The sequence below is a fragment of the Dermacentor albipictus genome, chromosome 3 (genome assembly GCF_038994185.2).
Source record: "Dermacentor albipictus isolate Rhodes 1998 colony chromosome 3, USDA_Dalb.pri_finalv2, whole genome shotgun sequence".
NCBI classification, from domain to species: Eukaryota; Metazoa; Arthropoda; class Arachnida; order Ixodida; family Ixodidae; genus Dermacentor; species Dermacentor albipictus.
The window spans coordinates 109795598-109808594 of NC_091823.1; the positions used below are offsets into that span (position 1 = coordinate 109795598).

Genomic DNA, 12997 nt, shown 5'->3' on the forward strand with positions numbered 1-12997 from the left:
CAGGGGTAATTGGAGATCGCAGGGAGAGAGGCCTATGTCCTGCAGTGGACGTAAAATAGGCTGATAATGACGACGATGACGATGACGACGATGATGATGATGAAAAAATGGAAAACAGCTTGAATTAGAAAAGGAACGGCCGTTAAGAAATCTGCGTTCTTATGACACTTCGGTATAGTACGTGCGTCACAGGCAATGCGGTGAAGGCCGCTTTCACCACTAGGATGCAAGTACCTGCGGTACGGACTTCTGAAAATTTTGTGGCGTCTTTTTGTTTATAAAAATAAGTGTCAATGTCGGAAACGCTTTCGTGATTGTAGTTTACGGTCAACGCTGCAACCTCACAAGTATTCTTATTTTTTGTGCGCGAATGTACATCCAATAACGGTTCTGATAAATTATTTTCGAGATGAGGCCCATGCTGGGAGTGTCAGTGGTCGACGGCAAAGTCATCTTCGACGGTCTGGCTTGGTACATCATCCAATGTCTACAGCAGTCCCTCCGATTCAAGTAAGCATTCTCTATATTCATGCGTGCTCGCCTTTTCCTAGACACTTTTGATTTATGCGGAGTTAACTTTTGTCATACAATAACGTTATTGCAAGCTTTCACGTGACTGCAAAATGAGTAAATTGCTTGAGTTCCTCGAGAAAAGCAGAGACTTAAACTTCAACTCTCCGGCTTGCAATCATTAACTGTCAGCCTCTTTCTGTGAAAGCACAACAGGTATCGCTCATAGACCGTATTTTGTAAAATTATTCTGAGTTTCTGCTCTGTTAGCTTACGCCAGTGACTCGCACGAAACCGGACCTTCGATATTGTCATAATAGGTGACTTGTTGGGACAGAACGTATGAAATGAATATGTTCAGATGAATGGAATCAATCAATCAATCAATCAATCAATCAATCAATCAATCAATCAATCAATCAATCAATCAATCAATCAATCAATCAATCAATCAATCAATCAATCAATCAATCAATCAATCAATCAATCAATCAATCAATCAATCAATCAATCAATCTTCATAAATAACAAGAAGCATTTACATAACTATCTCCACCGACAGCCTACATTCGTAGCAGTCGGTTCAGTGAAAACGAAAATCAAGGAGATCAGCTGTAGCAACAAATAGCAATAAGTAATAGAAAGTAATGAAACACAACAAAGGCCTGTTCATATTCTCATAACTACAATATACAACAAGCAACATGACGAAGTTGCAATCAGAAAAAAAAGAGTGTTTATGAAACTTGCCAAGGTTGACGACTGGGCGTGTTGGTATAGCATATTAAAGGTTGGATTGCGCAGCATTTTGACAAGACACACAGAAGAGAAACACACCACAGAGCGTAGTGCTAAACACAGAGTGTTTAGCAGTACTGATTAGCCAAATGAAATATTTTAAAAGAATAGCTAAAGTTTCTGTCTGTCCTAATTCCAGTGGAAGTTTATCCCATTTTCCTGTTGTCCTTGGAATTTAATTAATTGTTTTCTCTATACACTGTTGGATGTAGAAATTAACTGTTAAAGGGAGGGGGAGCTTTTTCAAGCGTTTTCTCGCTTTTAGTCCTGCCTGCTCTGTGAATTTGTATATGTTCATGGGAATAAACGTTACTATAATGGAAATGTGGCTTCTGGTGGGTGCAGTAGCTTTAATGGTGCAGCTTATAAAGCTTCTGCGCCCGTTCACAGAGTCTTTGCATACGTTGACTCGATTATGAAACCGTGCCTGTTAATAAATTTTAGTTTACTCTTATCTTCAGAACAAAGCGCAAACAAACAGATAAGGGACGAAGTGAAGGAGACGGACACTCCTTTACTTCGTCCCCTCTTTGTGGATGCTTTGTTCTTAAGATACTAAGTTGCTGAGGTTTCCGTTATTTTACTGCGCGCTCTGCTGTGTCTTCATTGACTCGTATGCAAAACATTGCACGGGTTCGTGTTGTTAAATTGTTTTCAGTCATTACGTACCTCAAGGCTCACGTGTAATATCTACGACATATAGAGTGGCAGGGATTAGTGGCCGTCTGTGCATCCTGCGCTCCGAAGGCTCTCTTACCTTTTCTGAGAGTCACTCTTCTCGACGAGTTACTTTAACATTGTATGTTGTGTCATGTGTGTGTTAAGTGACGTATATGTCTTGTGAGTATCATGTTCGTTATCATCGCATTTATCTCGAGTACTTTACTAGGCGTACTGCCATGCAAACTTCCCCAGTGATCATTATAAACAGGCATCTCTTTCTAGCTCTTTCTATAAGGACTCTTGTGTTTTAATTATATTTCGTTTACCTTGCGACGAAGAGTGGGAGCACCAGAAGACGCAAACGTATCCTTTAAGTTTACGTCGTTAAAATAAAAGAAAAAAGAAATATAGAAAAGAAAAATAGGGGAGGGGGCGGCGCTCGCACGCATTGTCTGCACTCAAATATGTACCAGACCGAAAATCAAAGCAACTTTTAAGACGAACCTATGTCAGAGTTGGTGTCAGTAAGGCTAAGTGCTCGTGTCAATTGGTACATACTGAACAACGAATTAAACCAGTGAACTCGACTCATACACAGAGACAAGAAGTGCACAGGACGATGCTGGTATTAGGCAGCCTCACATGGAATTAAGGTAAAATTACGCGTAAAGGTCAAAGGTCCCAAAGAGGTACGGAGTTGCTAACATCAACACTCCGGTTATGATTTCTTATGTCTATTTCACACATGGAGCACAGCATCAGCTTCATCTCCGCCTGGACTCACGTAAACGTATGTCTTTCTTTGGTTGAATGGTTTGAAACTCACGACAGGACGCAGCTGCAAACGACGGACGAACAGATCTGGTCCAGCCGACGTTCGACCGGCGAATGGGGAGGTCCACTGGGAATGCTCGAGCGAAATGTGAGTGGCTGAGCGCACGTATTCGTCGATACGGTTGCCCTACCCACTGTAATCTGAAAGGAAACCATAGGGCAACACTTCACCAGTTTACACCTGTAAATTATTATTTCGAAAACAAATTAAAGCGTTAGCAATCTTGAGGTACTTCACGCCCTTTCTGGAGGCTATGTATGCACGTATGTATGTATGTATGTATGTATGTATGTATGTATGTATGTATGTATGTATGTATGTATGTATGTATGTATGTATGTATGTATGTATGTATGTATGTATGTATGTATGTATGTATGTATGTATGTATGTATGTATGTATGTATGTATGTATGTATGTATGTATGTATGTATGTATGTATGTATGTATGTATGTATGTATGTATGTATGTATGTATGTATGTATGTATGTATGTATGTATGTATGTATGTATGTATGTATGTATGTATGTATGTATGTATGTATGTATGTATGTATGTATGTATGTATGTATGTATGTATGTATGTATGTATGTATGTATGTATGTATGTATGTATGTATGTATGTATGTATGTATGTATGTATGTATGTATGTATGTATGTATGTATGTATGTATGTATGTATGTATGTATGTATGTATGTATGTATGTATGTATGTATGTATGTATGTATGTATGTATGTATGTATGTATGTATGTATGTATGTATGTATGTATGAATGTTAATGTCTTCCCGCCTACCTGGGTCACTGGGTAGACCATGGTCGGGCTGTTGTGCTGAGGGAACTGGGGAAACCAACCATCGGACCAACTTGGTCCACTGAGTATGTGGCAGTGTGCATATATGTGCCGCACTTCAACGAACCTCTTTCCCGGCGACATGTGTCACTGATATATGCAGGACCGGGTAGGTACCGCTGTTCAATGAAATACTTTGACGTCGACTTGGAGCGCTGAGTACGTGTCACTCGGTCTGCGCTGGTCTTCAATGAACGCCTTTGACGCCAACTTGGGCAACTAGGTACGTGTAGCCGCTGGGAACGGGCCGCTCTACAATGATGAAAAAGATCCCTTAAATTTCTCCGATGCTCCGCGTTATCGAACGAACGTCACAAGAAATCCTCAGTGAAAGACACCCAACGCTTTAGCAGGTTGTGCCACAAGTCCACTGGGTATGTGCCGCTTTTCAATTAACGTCTTTCGCGCCAACTTTTTAGCGGGCTGTGCTGGGTATGTGCCGTTCTTCAATGAATCTCTCGCTAACGCGTGGAGGCAGCTACAGACGGGCTCGTACCCGAACCTAAACGTACTCAGCAAAATGTATCCCGCACAATACAATGACAAATGCCCCTGGTGTCACGAAGCACCTACGCTGTGTCACATAACGTGGGCATGCGAGAAAGTAGACGTGATACCCGCTACACCAAACCCGAGTGCGGAGGGAGGGCTCTCCAGCGATCGCCAGGTCGACCAAAAAGGTCTGATTCGGCGAGCACAACTGGCAGCAGCATCCAGCGGAGCCCTGGAATAAGGGCAACCGAGCGTTGTGCTAGAAGAGGGATGAAGCCATCTGAAGACCGCAGAAGACCAGCGAATCTAGAGCTTATAAAGTTTTTCACTCACTCACTCACTCGCTAACTTGAGTCACTGAGTATGCGCCACTGGATGTGGGGAAAATGAAGGAAAAATTATCATTGTTTTCAGGCACCGGCACGCTACGCTTCTCGTCTCGGAAGTCACGCGCGGACTTCTCGACAGCGCCACTAGATAGCGCAGCGAGGCGAGAAAGAATAATGTCTCTTCATATGCTCCCGCAGGGAGCATATACAAGAACACTAATGGTATCTTCGACTGGTCGCCTGTATGCCCCGAAGCAGAGTCGGGTAGATCGGTCGTTTCCCGACCTCAAAGGTAGAGGACAAGCGCGCAAGCCGAACGTGCGACTCGCTCTCGGAGGAGGAAATTGCTGATGCGAAACCACGTGACTACTGCCAACGTCCGATGTTTCGCCTATCCAAAGCTCCCGGCGCTGCCGGCAAAACCAGCGGACGTGCCGGCGGGACGAACGTTCGTCGAGACGCCAGCATGCAGTGGCCTAGGTTGCCAAGGTTACGGTGGGTCGTCGCCAACAGCAGCGACGCGGCGCTGCGATGACGTTTCAGTCTCGATGACTGTTCCGACGACAGGGCTCGGAGCGCCTCAGAGCGCTCCAAGATAGAGGAGAGCAATCGAGAAGAACCAGCCGAACGCAGGGCGCGCGCTCTCTTTCAACCAGCCGAAGACAACGCCGCTCGCGAGAGCGCTCCAGAGTGCTCAGAAACGACCAGCCGAAGATAGCATAAGAAGCGCGAGAAAAGAGCTCGGTTGCCGCATGACGCGTTTCTAAGCGTTCGCACGCAGCGGTGCGTCATGCGCAGGTTTCACGGTGGCCGGGTGCCAGATGGTTCCAAGTGTTCTTAGGGAAGCGCGAAAGAAGAGTCCCACTACAGTAGACGCTTCATACATAACTCGTTTCGACGGTGGCAATACGTTGTGTTGCCATATGCGCACGGACCGAGTCAAGCCTTTTCAAGCATTTTGTCCGTGCTCCAAACATCTGACGGATGTTGAATAAAGCTGAACTGAATTGAATATTGGGACAGGCTGATGAAGAAGACGTTTAAAAGTAGTCCAAAGAAGACGATGCTCTTAACTTCGTGAGCTAACTACCATCTTCTAAGCCGCTACAGTAATTTTAAATATTCTGTAAATATATTTCCTACCTGTCTTTGCCCGGGAACATTTTTGGTGGAGGTTGCGGGCTCCAGAGCGAGACGGTTTTACCCCGTGGACGCTCACTGACTGCACCTGCAATGCCAGCTGAAGGCGACGATACTTCGGGAACGTCGGCACCCACGCGCACAGTCATTCTGGCATGACAGCGCGACCCAGGAATCTATTCCGGCATCGTCAACACTGATGTTTAAGACTGGCTTCAATTGTATGAGCGGGTGAGCGCAAGCAACGACTGGGACCAGACCATCATGCTAGCTAATTTGATATTTTACCTCGCAGGAACGGCATGCGTCTTGTTTGAGACCCACGAGGAGGAACTTAGCAGCTGGGACATTTGTTAGCAGAAGCTGAAATATTTGTTTGGAAAGCCTGTTGGACCTCAGTGCGCCGCCCAAAAAGACCTCGCTTCGCGAGTCCAGACGTGCACCGAGTTCTACCTCACGTACATCGAGGGTGTGGTCGCTAGCTCTGTGCTGCAAAGTAGATCCGAGGATGTCCGAACCTGATAAAGTCGCGCCTGCCATTGAGTTCATAGCAGATGAAAAACAGAACTGGCGTCGTGGACCACAAGGCCAACTTGTGCTTCAGAATAAAGCAGCTATATCACAAACTAGCAGAGAAAGGACACGACATCATTTTTCAGTGGCTCCCAGGCCACTGCGTCATCACGGGCAACGAACCAGCGATGAAGCTACTAGAAGGGCTCACGAAGATGCCATGGAGAAATGTATCCTACTATCAAGAACCGATGCAGCATCAAAGCTTCGCATACACGCGCGTGATGCCACGTGATCCATGTGGAACAGGCCATTGGCTTCCGGCAGACTCGACGGCACCGCCTTGACCCATCCCTTGCGACTACGTATTCCATCCAGTCTTCTGCCGACTGTGGCTTGGAGTGTCTTTTACGAATGCATTTGCTTGCTGCATCGCAATGGCTGACAGTGGCGCTGTGACGGTTGCGGCAGCGAGGAAACAATATGCTATGAAACCTCGGACCGACAGGTACAAACGCTCTCTTAGACATCTATAATAATTTATGGACAGAAGAAACTGTACCTGACTCTTGGAAAGTCGCTCGAATCATAACAATTTTAAAACCGGGTAAGACGCCCTTGTGCCTTCAATCCTACCAACCAGTTAGTTTGACAAGTTGTCTATGAGAAGCAATGGAGACAATGATTGACGCGCGACTTCAATGGTGGTGTAATGAAATGGATCTGTTGTCCAACTACTTAGTAGTTTTCAGAAAACATAGCTGCACAATGGATGCAATATTAAATATGGTAACCGGTGTGGGCACGAGCGTGCACGTGGAAGCATGACGATAGCTGTATTCCTAGAGATCAAGAGGGCACTTGACACTGTTAGTCACGTTCATGTTCTGCTAAGTGTGCTGGAACTTACACTGCCTGGCAGGTCCTTGCGATGTATTTCTGAACTTTTATCAGGTCGCAAAATATTTGTTCAGACGGGTGAAGGAAAGAGTGCTGAACATGTTGTAAAAGAGGGAGTATCACAGGGAAGCGTACTCAGCCCCTTTCTTTTTAATTGCGTCAGGGTTGATTTAAGAAGAAGACTGCCATGACAGTTAAAATTTTCACTGTATGCAGATGATGTGCGTATTTCGACATCTGAGTCTAATGTTAAACTACTTCAGATGGCATTGCAAGATGGCATAAATATTATTAACCAATTTTTGAGAGAGAGAGGAATGGTTCTATCACACGCAAAGACAGCTGTATAGCCCTTCACTCGGAGGCAGTTAAAAAATTTCACTCTTAACCTGGAAGGGCACCCGCTAATGATTGTCACACACCATCGATTTCTTGGCATAATGCTTGATAAGCAACTATCTTGGGCACCTCACATAAAAAAAAACTCGAAAACGAGGTCAATGCCATAGTGACTCTACTTCGCCGACTTGCAGGCACATCATGAGGCGGATCAGTTTCGTCCATGCTGACTGTTTACGTTGCATTATTACGACAAAAAATTGCGTATTCCGCGCCAATCTTACACGGACTTTCCCACACGTCAAAGAATGACTTCAAAGACTTTTAGCTAGCGGACTTCGCATATCTCTAGGAGTTCCACGAGCGACTTCTAGCTCTCTTGTAATAGCTGAGGCTTGCCAATCACCATTTCCAGTTATGCGAACTACAGAAACATGCTGACATTATTTCCGTCTTCAAACACAGCATAAAAGTCACCCATTGGCTCTAGACATAATAAAACGAGATAGAAATTATGTTCATGTAGAAATTCGAGGAAATCTTCACATATTGCCAAGAAATGAATTTTGGAACTGAGACGTCGAATATCCTCCATGGCTCCTCACACTTCCAAAAATCGAATTGTCAGTAGACGGGATATTCAGAAAAAGAGACATGTTCATTCAAGCTGCACAACAACTAGCCCTTTACCAGATATATATGCGGTATTCAGGATACACACACGTCTATACAGATGGCTCCAGTACAGCAACCTCTTCAACTTCGTCATTCATTATACCGCGCCTCAACAAACAAAAATCATTTAGGTTATCTCGTGCGACTTCTTCCACAACGGCTGAACTGTTCGCAATCCTCTGTGCGATAAAATTTATATTGTCAGTAAGAGATGCGCAAAAACGGGTAATTTTCAGCGATTCACAGGCGGCTCTAACATCACTCTGCAGCACAAGAGGGAAAACATTCAGTGATAGTATAATATACGCAACACTTAAACACCTCATAAAAACCAGCGAAGCGAAACGTACAATAGCATTCAAGTGTATACCAGGGCATTGTAACATTCCTGGCAACATAGCAGTCGATGAAGCAGCACGACAAGTACACCTCAAAGATGATGGGGTTCCGCTCCCAACATCAAAGAATGAATTACGCTGCATTATAAGGACAACATCTTTCAAAATGTGTAGAAACACTTGGTTTGACCAGAATTCTTAGAGCTTGGACTTATACTATTTGATCCGTTTATTGAATTCAAATTTTCATTGTCAATAGACAGAACTATGGAAACCCTTATTCATCGAATAAGGCTAGGCACTGCGTACAAAAAAGCATTTGTTACACAGAATTGGTCGTGCGGAAACCCCCGAATGTGATTGTGGATTTGTAGAAGAAGATATATATCATCTCTTTTTAGATTGCCCACATCACGACACACCAAGATGCCGACTTAAATCAACCCTAGTTAAATTAGACTGCAGACCTCTCAGTTTAAAGAAACTTTTGGTCATTGGCCAACAACGTCCTTGCAGAAGGGCGCTTAAAAGCACTGAAGACTTTTCTTGCCGACAGCGACAATGTTGGACGTTATTAACGGTTTTATTGTTCCTTTCATTTCAATGTCGCTTCATATCTGCATGTGCTTGTGAATTATGTTATGTTGACTGTTCTGTTGTGACTATATGTGATAATGGATGTACCCGATGTATGTACCACCCGCTGACTAGAGACTGTGTTATTAGGCGATAGCATCGTTTGTATTTTTGGGACTTTTATCTACATAACTGTGGAGACATTTACCTTGTGTATTGTATGTACCATGTATTTCTTACATCATAGTCTTCCTGTGAAAACGTTGCGTGACAAGTACGGGTGCTTGTGTGAACAGGTTATATGTAATGTAATCTTGAACCCTGTATGTTGTATGATGGAAGAATTCAAGAGATCAGGAGTAGCCGGCGCCTTAAATTGTACGTCAACATGTCCTTATATCATATCAATAAAAAAGGGTGTATGGCAAAAATTAGCCCGTAAGCCTAAGTCTCCATAGTTCGGGCTATATCGCACATGCGTTTTCATTTGTTGAAATCAATCAATCAATCAATCAATCAATCAATCAATCAATCAATCAATCAATCAATCAATCAATCAATCAATCAATCAATCAATCAATCAATCAATCAATCAATTACTTAATTAATTAATTACTTGGCCTTTATTATTTAATCTCTGAGTAGCCGAATCTCAGCGCCAAGGTAGGATAAATAAAATAAAGAAAAGGTTCTACGTAGTTAAGATCCGGCGCCACTGTCCCGTACCTCCGGGCGCAGAGAAATTCTGGCTGGTTCAGTCGGATGCGCTCAAGCTAAATGCACTCGCTCGCAGGAGTCCGACATCACGGCGCACCCAGTGATACCGACGGCTGACCGTCTGACAGTCGGCACACCGCTGCCAGCCTCCATGTATTCCAACCCGCGATACTACGCCGGCACCCCCAACGCCTACATGACCAGCGTGTTCGGATACCTGATGAGCTTCGACCTGGAGGCGAGTGGTGGTGCGCGAGCGTGCATGCATATGCCGCCGCTGCGGCTTGCGATCGCGCCCGCGCTTTTGAGCGCTACCGACGTTGGTAGCGCAATATGGAACGGACACGCATGTTAGACGTTACCTGCCCTCACAAGAGTGCCATTGGGTTGTGGTGTACGGCATGTCTGTATGAAATGGTGCTGACGGGAGAAAGTCTGTGGGAACCGGCGATGTCGCATTTCAATTGCTTTGTATTTCACTGCTATCCCATCATTAGTCGCGTTATAAGCACAGGTCAAAACATTCTGCTGAGACATCCACTTCGATGTAGCCAATCAGTTTTTACAGCAGCCATGCTTCTCCCCTCCGAATTTACATGGAAAAGTGCGGGGAGCACCGCTCCGCGAATATGTGTCACAAATGTCTCGCTAGGTGGCCCGTTAGATAAAATTCGGAAGATGACTGTCATCGGATAGGGGTGTCCACATTGGTCACTTGAAGACCTCTTAAATAAAAAAAAAAAACTACCGGGGTACATGTTGAGAAGCGCCGCTTTATAAAATAATTCATCGCGTAGAAGATGGCGCAACTATACTTTCGACACTTTCTGTAGATAATTTTGTGAGATATCTACCAGAGTGTCGAACTGAATGCGAACTGAATCAGAAACAGGAGCGAATTCCCATTACTTTAAGCTGAATCGGAATTGAACCGATACTTCTGCAACCTTGAAACCCTACCCTAGTTTAACATAATCTAACCTAAAATAACCTGACATAACCTATCACATTGTATGGAAATTGCGTCTGGACGGTCTGCAGGCTTCACAGAAAAATGTGATTCTATAGAAAGAGCAAAATAGCTAGGTTATTTGCTATTGTGGTTTTCAAGGTATAGAAACGTATCGTGTGTTTTGTGCTTGAGGTTCTACACTGAATGCGCTCCTCACAGTCCGACAATGTTAACGTTAGTTCTTGAAGTTGCAGTTGCCGCATTGTTAGAAGCAAAATATGTTTGTTCCCTTCCATTTTAAGAAAGAATAGGTAATGCTGAATACTAAAATATTGTCAATAAAAGCAGCAATTGGTGTTTGTTGTTGTTTTCCTAATATATCTCGAACATCCCTACTGAAAGAACCCCGTATTTCCCTTAACTCCTACATCCAATAACATCATATGACATATAGGAAACACGGGTTTTTGCATAGGATCCTATATGTTTCATATCTGATTATTGGATATCGGATTTATGGGGCATATTGATTTTTCAGTAGAGACATAGTACGTAACAATTTCTAAATTGTTCCATAAAGAGGCATGTAATAGTGGTCAGATAGTCAAGATAACGCAACATCATGTTCGCTTTGCACTTGACTCTACCCGAATTTCTATTTCGGCGGAAGTATGAAGGCAGTGGTGCTGATGTATGATACTTAATTGCTCCTCCACAAACAAAACTAATATAAAGTTAATATAGCGCTAATATAGTTTCCATAGAAACTGGTAAAGAAAGTTCCGAATTTATAATCCTTGTGTACATCTGTAGAACAAGTCCGGCCTAGTAATCTGTAGCTGCTATGCACGATCTCTTTGCAAGTGTCATCATCCTTGAGTTTTTCATGCCCGCCACTTGACACCAGATAATGGCGCTTCGCTGCGACAAATGTTTGTTCCCAGGTGTGGTTGGGATTGCTGCTGTGCTGGCCTCTGGTGAGCGCTTTCATATCCTTAATCGAAGCGGTGCGGTCTCCACTGAGCTTCAGGGACACCATCACTGACAACCTCTTTGACATCCTCGGGATCATAATGTTTGAAGGCAAGCGTTCTTGCATAGCGTTATTTCTGCCTGCGAGATATTGCCTTAGTTTGCACCAGAATACAGTTGTTTTTCTGGCATCACTAGTAATGCATTTTTTTGAAGGTTGGATTAAGGAATGTGCCGTCCTGGTGCTGATGAACTTCGTGAAAACCGTCCCCGTCTTAGCTACCCGTGACTGCAAGGAAATCCAAGAAAAACACTGTAACTTTTTTATAGCGAAGGTCTTTTTTTTACCATCACTCCCGCAGTTTGGTATCCGTTCCTGTTTAGAAAAAAAATATTCCAACAAACGACAATATGAACACGGCGACGATGACGACACAATAACACTCGCCGGTAAAATATTAGCGAATGGGAACTATGCACGCGACAAGAGTTCATAGAAAAGTTGCAGTCCATTGGCGCGGTTTGCTATACATTGCTGCTTAGAACAATAAAAACACGAACACAGTTTCATATAAACAAAAAGATGGTGAGGAGAACAAGGTTGGCCGGAATAAAAGCCGTACGCACCGATCAGCCACCGACAAGAAGCGGCACGACCACTTTTGGAGAAATTCTTCTACTCCAAAGAAGAACAGTTCGGCAGACAAAACGATAGTATATTTCTGAGTACACCCGCTCCAAAATTGAAAGCACAGCGATGTGCCGGTGTCCTGCAGCAACTGCCTCACATCGGTTGCGCCACAGCTATTAGAAGTCGCGCGAAGCGACCACGAGAGCAGTGACCAGATGCATGATTAAACGGGTAATTCCAAGGCCACAGAAACCAACATGCACGGCACTCCGTAGGACCTTAACTACGACACTCTGTTGCTGCGCATGCTGGCTGGATTCTTCGAATGGGCAGTTTGGGCACGCCGAATTTGGGACTATGCCCCGCCACTCGAGTCTATTGTGCGTGGGGAGCACACCTCACCCCAAACGCCACATGAAATCGCGGGTGTGGCCAGGCAAGAATGACGCCGTTAGCGCTGCCCACGGCACACGACTGGAGCGCGCCAGGCTTGCTGGGCGAACCAGGCTGAAGCAGTAAGGCTGCCATTGTATCCACCACGTGGTTATCGAGAACATCTACGTCAGGTCAGACCTGCTGCATGTGGCGATGAAGTGCCACTGCGGTATAGCGTAAAATGGAGGTGCGTTGGAAGCCTGTGGCCTCCAATTTAGGCTTACGCCAGGTAACACTTGGTGAAGCTGAGTAACGAGAATATGGCAGATGAGATCACGTTCAGGGCATTGATCTCAACGCAAGAGCTGGAGTACGAATCGCT

The 12997-nt window shown here is 44.4% G+C and overlaps 1 protein-coding gene across 1 annotated transcript in view; it reads left to right on the forward strand.

Moving 5' to 3' along the window:
* The window catches only part of LOC135908501 (uncharacterized), a 68941-nt gene extending 56255 nt beyond the window's left edge, over positions 1–12686 (forward strand). The window contains exons 2-5 of the mRNA XM_065440311.2: positions 410–510; positions 2803–2893; positions 9762–9923; positions 12516–12686. Of these exons, the coding sequence (XP_065296383.2) occupies positions 410–510; positions 2803–2893; positions 9762–9923; positions 12516–12686 (525 nt within the window). The remainder of the gene's footprint in view (positions 1–409; positions 511–2802; positions 2894–9761; positions 9924–12515) is intronic.
* Positions 12687–12997: the final 311 nt, after the last annotated feature.